General features: G+C 31.7%; 1 protein-coding gene across 6 annotated transcripts in view; it reads left to right on the plus strand.

Annotated features, from left to right (window-relative positions):
• Positions 1-12,712, plus strand: part of sick (sickie) — a 175,706-nt gene that overhangs the window by 43,508 nt on the left and 119,486 nt on the right. For 4 of the 6 annotated variants that reach the window (XM_070652545.1, XM_070652540.1, XM_070652542.1 and 1 more), the window contains one exon: positions 8,152-8,322. In XM_070652545.1, coding sequence (XP_070508646.1) covers positions 8,152-8,322 — 171 coding nt within the window. Of the gene's footprint in view, positions 1-1,751; positions 1,782-7,815; positions 7,966-8,151; positions 8,323-12,712 lie in introns of those variants that run through there. The other 2 variants (XM_070652544.1, XM_070652543.1) reach the window with 2 other exon arrangements.

The following is a 12,712-nucleotide window of genomic DNA, read 5'->3' on the forward strand; positions in this document are numbered from 1 at the left end:
TATAATTTATTGTTCTATGCATAAGAATTTCACATTCCGTAAACATAATTTTTATGTCTTCTATGTTATTTCTCTCTCGTGTTTCTTCCTATGCTGCACATCATGAAATATTCTATTTCCATTTTTAGAAACAAGATTTTATATTTTGAAGTTCAAAAGCCCAAACAGAGAAAAATGAGAGAAAAAGATATGTCTGATGCAGTCGTACGTAAACTAAAACATAACAAAGCGTAGCATTTTCATGAATTAAATTCTTCATCTTGGTGTATTTTTATTTTCTTCTATCTTTTCCGTAATTCTGACACGCATATTGTTTTAACTTTGTCTGTTCATATGTCCAATATGAGATTAATCTGGGATCAGGATAACGTTGCCAATAGGGCGTCGGGATATGAGAAAATTATTACGTACACTCACAGGAAAGGATTAGTTGACCGTACGTCTGGTCCAGGCTTGTCATTAAGGATCTCCTCAACGCTAGATTTGAATAGACAAAGGCAGGGCAAATACATGTCTGTCGAAGGTTCAGTCTAGACAAAATTAAAAATTATTGCTTCTGGCTAGACAGTGCCTTTGCCTAGGTATTGTCTTTGTCTAGCAAACCTAAAAAGAAGGCAAATTTTTATGCATTTCCAAAGGTAATGCCTAGACAAAGAGAAAAGTTACAATGATATAATTAGGAACCTTTCCCAAGGGACCTATCTGTCAACTTTGGTCTGGTAAAAAAAATTGAAAAATTACAGAAATCTCAAATTGATAGCTAGATATAAGGTTTTAACTAAGAGCAGCCTGTTTCACTCGGAATATTGTCGTAAATCGAAATTTTACACTTGACATTTCCCGACATTTCATGACAAGTTACACAAATTGTTGTGGTTTACCTTGAATTAGTAATAGCAGTGGTGCTTAAACTATGTTTTACGACACCCAATTTCATTCGACAAAATATCCCAAAAACTTCTTAAAATTTTCAAAAGGTCAAAATTTCTCAAAATTCTCAAAGATTCATCAAATTCCCCATTTTCCCAGCCAACCTCCAACCGTCATTTTCATGCATAAACAAATGCAATGATGATGAAAATCATAGTGTGAGATGAAGAAAATCTTTCATGACTATAAAAAGTGAGACAAGAAAAAAAAATTATTTTACTCTCGTTCTCTTGATTCAGTGAAAAATTCTATATGCTCAGACACATGTGTGTATAGTCAAATCGGAAAAAATAAAGAAATTTAATACATATTATAGAATTGAGTATCTACTGAAAATGAGAAATAAATGAAAATTACTCTGTGGCTTTTTAGTCGTTTATTTGCGGTTAATCCATTTACACGACAGAGCAGTCGCGAGCAAATTAATGCCAATTTTCCTTCCTAACAAATTTGTGGTTTTTTTTTTTGGATTTTTTTATTCCGCCGAGTGTTCTTAAATTACTTTATTGAATAATTGCGTGTTTTATTTAACGTGTCAACTGCCGCTGCTTTAATATTTTCCTTTCGTGATTTGGCAAATTCATTCGTTTATGGCGCGCGTGATACATAAACTGTTTAGAGCATAACAATACAGAGAAGTGAAAGAAGAGGATTAATTGTTTGAAGCATTTTATGTAAATTGTTTACACAATTGAATGCTATTAATTAAATTTAAATCAAAATATTTAGCAGTGATTATGAAAATATTTACATGTAACATTGACTTACGTGTGCTTTATTGTGATGGAGTTATTAAATATTCAATGAAAAAATAAATGTTTCCTGTGAGAAAATTGTAATTACACATTGCAGTAGGAAATAAATCTATTTACAATATTTATGGTGCAACGACAAAAATTCGTCTAAATTTCTCATTTTTCTTATGGGTCGATTGGATGTTACAGTGGTTTTAAGTAAGAGGAGGGTTGGATTTTCTACATTAGTGATACTAACAATGTGCAATTTAAGTGTGTCGGCAAAAATTCTGGGAAATTCCATGAATCTAATTCTTAATTAATAAAGTTATTAATGATGATTTACTTAACCTTCGTTACGATTAAATGACTGACTACAATTAAGTTCATTCAATTGCTTCTTATTTGGCGTTATTAGAATTAGATACGAATCTGATTATTAAATACAGTAATTAACGATATTGTATGAAACTACTTATACACATGCTGGTGCTAAACATACAGTTTACTTTGGGATCGTTTTCTCATTAAGGTTCTGCGATTCTGTAGCAGTTCATCTCAGTTCATTAGCTCTCCCAAATAAGCATGCTCTTGAATATACTCGATCCATATAACACAGCACGCTCAATATTGTAAAAACACTTGTCTGTTCAGAAAAGTTACAATTCTTCCGAGAATAGTGTAACTTAATAAGTGAATGGCCCTTCTCATTATTTTTCTAAAAATAAAGGTAATAGTGAATGGAAGGTATGAATTTCCTCATAAATTTGACAGCATAGGCTTTTTTGGTATTAGAAGATTATGCAACAAAATACGATTGGGATTAAAAACTTGTTAACATTTATATTAAGATAGAAGAAATGAACATCAAGAATAGAAATTATTAGGGGTCTTAGAGGTTGACAATGTGTTAGTCAGGTCGGGTGAAACATCAGAGTATGATTTTGATGAGTATTACTTTATATCAGAGCTCGAAGTCGATTCAATTTTTATATGGAATCGAGTAGTCTTGAGTCGACATTTTCAAGCAAAATTCGAATTGACTTCTAGTTCTTCATCATATTTTAGTCTAAAGCATATCAAATTATTGACGAGCTTCCTTATTATGCTTTGCTACATAATTCTTCCATTAGATCAAATTCGATGCTTGTAGAATTCCCAAAAGTAACTTTGATGAAGAAACTTGGACTTGTTTTAAAGTATTTCTCCTGTTCCTAAAGTTCTTATGATAATCCGTCAATTAGCTCTAACTCAATGTACCAAAAATTTTGAAATCCTCAGAATAATAAAATCCCCAAACTCAAAATTTGAAGAATTAACTTTTGCAAAACTTGTCGTCGCCATCAACATTCCAAATTCTCTGAGGTTAAAAGCACTGGATTTAATGATGTCTAAAGTTATTATGAAATCATTTCATGTCAAAATTTCCACTGACATGCGACAAAAAAGAAAGAAAATTCTTTTTTCATTATTAATTTAAAAGATGTTTTTTCCCAATGTGCCTTGAAGTGTCAGGCCTAAAGAATTTCCGAAAATGAGAAAGAGAAGAAAATCACAAAAAAAAAAATTGTTTTCCACAACGATGTGAATTATTTTTCTGTGACGACACAGCAAAGAAATGACTTTCTTTATGACAAATTTACATTTTAACGACATTCGTCATAAAACTTGGTTTTTTATTATTGACTCGCGATGATTTATGAGAAAATAATATGTTAAAGACTTGCTACACATTGAAATCATTGTTATTGGAAAATATTCAAGAATAATATTTTTATACTATTCCCAACTTGATATGTTCATTCAAACGCCATAGATGGATGAAACGGGACGTAAAAGTGAACATAAAAATAACATTAAAATTTATTGAATAATAATATCGATTTCCATGATTTCCATACTTGAGGGTAAAGTTTAAGGCAAGATACCCTTGTAGGAAAGTTGAATGATATGCATTGGATTTTATTTTGGCATCGTTTATGAATTACGTACGAATTTTCAATTTCAATTTGTTTTAATTATTATGCTACCAAATCTTGAACTAGGTTCAAGCAGCTATGAAGTGGATTTTATGCTTTATGCAAACATCCACCTTGTAACTAATAAGGTATAGTAACTACCCTAGTGTATGCACCAAGTATAGGTGTAAGAAGGATTTCCCAAAGTCTGATTTTCGACGAATTTTCGAGATCAAGACAAATGTAGAGACTGAGACCAAGAATTATTGGTCACGGTACTAAGAACCTTTAGCTGTATCGAAAAACCGGTCTAAAGGGGCTATTTGGAAGACACGACATCACATTTTTAATAATTTTCTGAAATTTTGAATTGATTCCTACAAAATATTCTTGTCTATGTCTCCTAAATAGGTTTCTTTTGGACCCATTATTAAACAAACACATATATGAGTGTCATTAAAAGTGGTTTAGCGTCGACTTAAAACATCAGTGAGAGAGCCTTCTTCCTTGTGTCGCTCGAGACAGAATCCTACTAAACCCTTTTAAACAAACAAATCTTCCCAATTCTCCTCAAAAATCTGACAAAATTTCCATAAGACATCATTAAATATACATGATGGTACATTAAATATTGCTAAAAACCCTTTCACGGAAAGAGCAACAAGCAATTTTTGTTAAGGGGGAAAAATCAATCGATGTCAAGAAAAATATTTTCATATCGCTTTTAAATACAAATTTCCATTTACTTTTGACATAAATTCAACTTCCTCATCATGCTCGCAATATTTTTTTGCCTTCATATTTTTTATGAAAAGGAATTTTCATACTTGTCGACTGCAAATGGAATCTGAGATGTGTAAGAAAAGTCTAGACGTGTAGATTTGTTGATTGTCTTCATCATTTTTATCCTCCATCCAGTGAATTCCTTTGTATCTTCTATTTATTGTTTTCTTAGGACTAAAATCGATTTTTATATATCATTCAATATTTAGACACCGCATTGACAATTCCATCAACAATGGCAGATGGAAGATATAAAAAGAAAGAGAAATGAGATTTATGTCAACTAACACAAGATTTTTGTTGTTCTTAAATTAGAATTGAATGAAATTTGTCTCACAAGGGCTATAAAATGTGTACATGCGTCTTTTGTCCCCGAAAGTTGATAGTCATATAGGCAATTCCATCTGATGTTTTCATTACGGCATAGGGAGCAATTAACTATTGATAGCTCTCATTTAAGTCATTTAAAACTTCTTCCTTCTGTCCCATAGCTCACTCACCAACTTCTGTTATTTATATTTCAATGTTTTGACTGTCTACATGTATCAATGCTGTTGAGTTAATAATGAATTTCATTCATTCATTCATACATCAAGTGACATTGAGTAGAAACTACAATATATGAATGTATTGAGTAATTACTGTGTCATGTTGACATAAACCCAATGATGAATGCAAATTGCAATGTTTGTTCATCATTCATTCACTCCATGATCGTAAATCAATATTGAATTCTTTGAATTTTTCTCACTTTGGGTCACAATGATTATTTATCATATAAATTGTCGTACACACAACCTCGTTTGACTATTCGATCAGAATGGAAAGTAATTTATTTGCATTTTTTTTACTGTACTTTATTATTTATTCAAGCCTGATAACTGTAATTATTTATATCTCAATTAAGCAGTCTGATAAGTTTTTTATATGGTGATGAACCATATGTAAGTTTATTACACAGAATGTCTGCTATCTGTAATACTTGGTAGGGCCAACATTCTGAGTGACATTTTCTGAGAACACAAGCTAATAGTCCACTCGGGTTGTGTAGGGAATAGTCGACTCTACTGTGTGAAATTCGGTAAAATTCAAGTAAACATGAAGAACTGCAAATCTGCATGGTGTTGAATATGGGGAAAAGGGTACGTAATATCGGGTAGTTTATAAAGAGCGTTTTTGAATCAAATGGTCTAAGCAAATCTCGAACTGACAAGGAACATGGCCAAAACCACGCTCATTTAGATGATAATGCTCTTGGTTTGTAAGAGAATATTGTAGAGGAATCCATTTCTAAAAGTCCCCAGTATAGTGACCATCCCTAACTGATATCAGAAGTGCTTCTCAAACTATATTCCAAGACGAACTTGTGTTTCGCTAAAATCTTGAGTTGTGTCGCGAAAAGTATAATGAAGTCCTAATTCACACTGGATTCTAGTCTATTAAACTGGACTAAGAGTATCATGTCGGCGATTGATGTAACTTATAGATTAAAAAGTAATTTTCATTGTATCCATACTGCGCCACCACAATCAACACAAAAGAATTCCCTTACTTCACCGACTGCACTGATAATTGAACTCAATTATCCAATGATATTTACTTATTTCTCTCCATATATACCATTTAACGCCACACTGTTGCGTGCACATTACTATCATTTTTGTAATCGTTAAACAATTAAAGTCGCGCAGCATGTTGTATACTGTAAATGTTTATTTTAATTGTCATAAATCCGCATATATTTATCTACAAAGAATAATAATGAATCTTAATTTGCCACGCAAAGCTTCTATTTTAGCAGCTTGTGGCTATTCAAGCGCTACAGAATGTACATTTTTGTTATGTACTGTAAAAGATTGCATCCCAAGGGCGAAATAAATTTAAATTTCTTGTCTTTAATTTCCACTTTTTTTTTTATTCATTTCCCGTAATCTTCTTCTTCTTCTTTCATTTTTACTCGTCATCAACATCCCAGAAGGAATGAAAAATGTTGAGGGTGTTGCTGCATCAATTATTAATTGCATTTTTATTTTCGGAAAGTTGGTGTTTCATAAAAAAAAAATTATTCATATTGCCCCAAGTGAATTTAATTTAAAAGGAATATGAAAAAGACGACAATGCAAATTGAACATGAATAAAGAATTTTTCACGCCCAGTTAATTTTGCTTTAGTGGAGTAGACACTAGCTTTTTTGATTAAATTTGATTTCAATAAAGTGCTTAACAAGTGCTGGATCAATTTTTAGATTTTGTATGGTCAATAACAATCATCACATTTATTAGGAACAGTTTATAGTTAGTAAAACTGATTGTAAAGTCTGGTCATTTACCATTAATTAGCGATTTGTACTGGAAGGCACATTGAAGTGCATTGCTTAGAAAAGGCAGAAAATCCAACTTCAGGTACTTTAACTTAGCTCAGGTTTCATGACAAATCCAATGAAATTCAGGATAGAGTGAGCCAAATCTATCCTAGATTAGATTTTCAGCCTTTTCTATTCCATATAAATTGAATATGCACATATTATTAAAAAATAAATCAAAAACTCACTTCTTATTGTCCTTAGACCTAAGATTCAACTTTACTCGAATCCTTAATTGTCTTGTACCGCTCCATAGTCTTACTTCTTAGTATTTTTCAGCCTCTAATTAATTAAAATTCACTAAATTGTATTTACCCTGAATTTACGTTATAAGCCACTACCCATTACTAAGCCACCAGCTTAGTAAAGAAATTTGACTGAAAAAATTTTTTGGATTCGTTAAATAAGCCATTACCAAAATGCCATTAATTAAACTAGATAAAATAATTTAATTGTTTTTAAATGATATATTTAGACATTGACAATCAGTTAGCACTAGAAAACATTAATAATTTTTAAAATTTTCATGAAAATTTTCGTTTTTTCTTCATTTGTTTACATTTCTTTACTAAGCCACTACTCGTTATTAAGCCTTTTTTGAGATTTTGAAAACTTTTTTCTTCCCATAAGCCACTGGCTTATAACGTAAATTCAGGGTAAATGTTTTCTTTTTCACAATGTTCGGATTAAAACTATTCGATCAACTTGAAGTTGACTTCAAATTTTGATAAAATATATTTCAAATTCAAAATAACCGTTAAATTAGTCAAAAGTATAAATCTGTTAAGACTTTAAATTAAACATTTATTATATGACGCCATATGTAATCAATGAATGTCTCCAATGTTTTATTACATGTAAATATATAAAGTAGAAGTGAGAACACCTTAAAAAGCAAGCGACATATTGCGAAATAAAAAATTCATATTTCTTTCTAAACATAATTCCACTTGAAAATAAAAAAAGATGAAAAAATTAAGTGGGATGCTCATAAGATAAATAGACAAACAATGAATCTCTTCTATTCAGCTTCATATACAAGAGTGTTTATTGTGTTTGCTTTGAAGAAAGAAGAGAAAAATGAGAAATTTTAGATGAAAAAGCAAAATTTGAACCATTTAAGATGCAAGACAAATGTGCTATTTCTTCTGTTGACACTGGTCAAGGATCAAATGAAGACTACAAGCATTTAATTCAGGTGAAATTAACGGAAACTGAATTTTCCTTTTCGTATTTGCTTATTTTGACAGAATTATATTAAAGGAGACCTTTTCTGGGTCAATAAAGGCCTTTGACCCATGTCGTTTACTTTAAATGGCATTTTTTCGCATGACTAATCTTCAAAATTAACTTTTTTCACCTTTCTCATTTGTATACTTTTCAGATTTACACAGAATGGGCCAATTACTATCTAGAACGTCACAAATCAAAACGTAAAGTCGTCGACTTATCAGCTGATGCACGTGATGGATTGCTTCTTGCTGAAATCATTGAGGCCGTTACAAGTTTTAAAGTGCCCGACTTAATAAAAAAGCCAAAAAATCAACAGCAAATGGTGAGTGATGAAACTTCTTATTCCTTAACAAGCTATCAATCAAGTCAAGTTCTTACTTTTTTATCATTTTGTCAAATAAAAGTCAGAGATGTAGGACGTAAATTTAATTTTCTATTGTTGAAAGAGTCAACAAAATGAAATCAGAGAAGTTCAATAAAGAAATGTTAAAGGAAGTTGGCAAAATGTCTCTTAATCTAGTCTCACAAAATGAATTGAGAATTTCCTGACAAAATGTCTATTTGCTTTCACATTTAAAACGTTTTTTGTCAGTTCTTTTTCTCTTTCTCCTGTTCCTTTCCTGCATTATTGAATAAAATGAGTTGTTTGCTTTGTCTAAATATTAATTTTTTACTTACTTTTTTCGAGTTTTTTGTTTCTAATTTCTCTCATATCTGACTAATAACTTTTTGTTGTTTCTTGAGAATTACTCAACATTTAGACTTTTGTCTTCAGTTTCCGCTCGCACAAATTGAATTCATAAATCAAGAAAAATCTTAACTTTTTAAAATATTTTTCATAAATATAGAATCCCACACACGCAATAATAAATAAGACAGAACGAGATTAATTAACGATAATAGAAAATGTAAAATTTTCATCATAAGCATACAATGGGGCTGTTCACTTATTACGTCTCTATACATCTTCTATCAAAAATATTCGTATATTTTTGCTAATAAGCGGACTTATTAAGTGCCAGAACAGATCGGCGTGTCTTTAGCATGGTGCCGAATTTGAACTGAAACCCTATCGGTCACTGATATCAGTGTTCCACTGGCCTAGGACCAGATTTTGGATCGGTTAACCGATTTTTGTAACTCGAAAGAATGACTGCCAAATGGAATTAATTCACTTAAAAGAGAAGAGAACTCAGAGCTGTGCAATACTTATTATGGTTTGTATCAGATTACTGAAATGCAATTGGAAGGATCTGATTGTCTAACTTGAAGTCCGATCAAAATGAAGCTTTGTCTGAATTACGTTCAAATTATGTTCATTTACGCCTTGCCATTTTTTGGTATTATTATATGTGGTTGGATATAGCACAAGTAGGGTTTTGGGTATCTTTTCTGTTTACTTCCCTTTTCCGAATTCAGCTAAACGGCGCTTGTAAAACAATAGCATCCAAATAGTTCCAAATAGCTAGGAATGGCATTAAACCGTTAGATCCTAATCTAAAGTATCTAAAGCAACTAAGATTTTCCGATGCCGAGACCTTGTCCAAGTTCCCAGGTAGAGAATTTGTCAAGACAAAGACTTCTGGAAACCTTACTAGCAGCCATGTACCATGTTCGATGTACCATGCACGACATGTATTTCATGTCGTCCGTAATTTCTAAACGACCCAAAAGTAAAACCCAGAAAAGCAATATTCTACATGAAAACAGCAGCATGCTCGAACTTTAATCTTAAAGCACTTACATTGTTAGTTTACGCAATATTCGTTAGCTTCAAGATTTATTGCATGCAAGCAAGAAGAAGTAACTTTTTGCAGACAGTTTGGTTGAAACATATGTTACATTACATTCTACATAGTAGCATGTTAAAGTGCTTCTGTAGATATACATATGTAAAACGATGTGCTCATTCAAAACTATTACACTGCTGAATATTTTTCATAAATTACCCGAAATATTTAAAATCACTGAACAAAGGCGTGATTCTTCTGAACAGAAAATATTCGAATTATTCATTAAAATTTTCATTCGTAATCCCCCAAAAAAGTTTACTTTTCGGTATGTATGTCAAGTTTACCACAAACATATTATAAATTACAGAGATAGTGACGCATATATATGTGAAGAGCTTAAACAAAAATATATGGGTTATCAAATGACAGGGTTGTATTCATACATACATATACAAGGTAGGGATCTGGGGAATTTGTTCATCATGATCGACGTCCCGCTCCCTCCTTCCTCTCACACATTTTTGGATAAATTCAATTTGTAAGGGATTTCCGAGTTTTTATGTGTTGGGTACAATTTTCGCACAATAGGGCAAATAACTCATGGAAAGAAGCTGTTGATAGAGATAATGTCACACTTGGAATTGGTAATTGGCAAGCGGTAGCCAGCGATAGAGCCAACTTCATGCGCCGACTAAGGGAGGCCATGGATCACACTTGATCTGTATGACCAGCGAAGTAAGTAAGTAAGGGTGTAATTTTGAGGTCTTTGGTACATTATGTGTCTCCACTGCAATTCTATACTGGTGTCTTAATGATTTTCTTTACGAAATATTGCTCATCCGAATTGTAACTGGGTACATAGCAGGGTACATCAGCTCTTATGACGTAATGGTGAGTTTTCAATGTGCAGAGCTTGCAGGTAGTTCGGATCCCACTTTAAACTGTCTAAAGGCCTAAAGCTTGTGGTACATAGATTATTAATCGCAGTGCCTCCCTCTCTCAATTTTGGTTACGTCCTCATATCATATATGTACCTCAATACTAATAAATTGCAGAAAATTTTAATAACTCAATCACACAGACTCAAAAAACCCAAAAGAATCTTTTAATCTCATCTTTAATTTAATTAATAATTCTCTGTTTCATGCTTCCGCTTCTACGCTGGTATTATTTGGGTATTATGGCACATTCTTCCAAAATTCTGAAAACGAAGAAGAACGGAAAAGAATCGAAAGAGAAAAATTGAAAATAAATTAATACTAGAGAGAGAAAAAGTAAGGCACATCTGGTTCACATGAAATAATTTAATTTTTCCATCAAGTCATGACTGAAAAAGGCAGCATTACAATGTTAATAGAAAATAGCAGCGTTTTTATGATGTTAACAATAATACTGATACTTTTTTTGTGTGTGCATAAAATTCCTCATTTTATTTGAAATTCTTGCTTGCTATTCAATTCACTTCCACTCTGAATACTACGTGATCTACCGCAGTTAAGAAGCTGACACAGAGAGAAAATGTATGAGTAATCGAAAATGGCTATAGAAATGAAAGTAAAGAAGAAATTATGTAACAAATAACTTCGTCTTAAGTGGCCAATTAATCTGCAAATTTATCGCTTTGTAAAGCTTTTTCATAGAATTTTATGTGGCCACAAAAGCCGCAAACACAGTTGCGAGGAACAATGAGAGGAAATTTTTGGAATTTTTTTTTTTTTATTGTGCTTTAAGCAACCTTTGTTTTCGGTTCTTTTTTTGTGGCTGACTTAGAAGTCAAAGACCACCTTAGAAAAGAAAGAAAATAATTAAAAATAATTGAAGATTAATGTCATGAAATGACGTGACTGTTTTTTTTTTTTTTTGCAAAATGTATGAAACATGAGGTTTGTTATGAGTTTAAGTTGGTCAGCCACTTATGATGTTGGAGATTTTTGGCATAATGACGACAAACTTGAAATTATCACAAAGTAAATTGAAATTGTATAATATTAAAAATTAACGGTTTTTGAAAATTTGAATAATTGCCAAGAGATATTCAGTCACATTCACATTTTTGACAATTTTTAAATAATAAATGACCGTTAATTTTCGAATTTTGAAAGACCGTTAAATGCAAAAAGAAATACTGGCAATTTAGTTTGATTTTAATCGGTTCCACAGCTCATGACGATTACAATTTGGAACATCTCTCAGTTCAAACATATTATTGAACATCAAGAATGTCCCAATTTTAATTACGGCCACAAATGTGTGCCCAAAAAGAATAAAACATCATGTTAATGTAATAAAAAATTATCTCGGAAGTGCTGTGTTAATGGAAAGAACAGAAATAATCACCCAAAAAAAAGTTTTAAGCATGTTACCATTTCAATAAAACGCTTTAATCCGATGACGACGAATTTCTCCCGTGTGCCGGTAGAAAAAGAATTCAAGCAGCTATAAAAAGTGAAAGACAGAACAGTGAAACTTAACAAAAAAGGCCACCGCTAAAGGAGAGAAGCGACAGAGACTTATCGACAGTATAAATGTAGAACTTTCAATGCATTCTTTCATATAATTTATTGATTTATTGAACTTTTATCTTTTTATTTACATTCCGGCATTAAAAATTGTGTTCTGTTTGCTTTAAGATTATTATTACGCTCGCGTATTCAGCTTGCTCCAGTTTTTCATTAACCATAACAAGCAACAACAAGCAAAAATAAACAAAGCAGACAAAGTCAAAAAGAATGAAAGATTTTTCATGAAAATTAAAGACTTTTCTTTTGATTCTTTTTTGCCACCAGACACAAAGTTTAAAGTCTTTTTGATCTTATTTCATGGTGGCGTATGCCATCAAGTCTTAATTAAATTTCCCTAAAAATGTTTAATCGAAATCAGATGCTTGGATGTTTCAATTTCCAACAATGTTGAATGTTTCATTGTTTTATTATTGTTTCAACACAGCATACAACAATAAACGATCGCCGTACTCATGGA

This window comes from Chironomus tepperi, unplaced genomic scaffold (genome assembly GCF_022539635.2).
Source record: "Chironomus tepperi strain 1889 unplaced genomic scaffold, CSIRO-AGI_Ctep_v1 contig_48, whole genome shotgun sequence".
NCBI classification, from domain to species: domain Eukaryota; kingdom Metazoa; phylum Arthropoda; class Insecta; order Diptera; family Chironomidae; genus Chironomus; species Chironomus tepperi.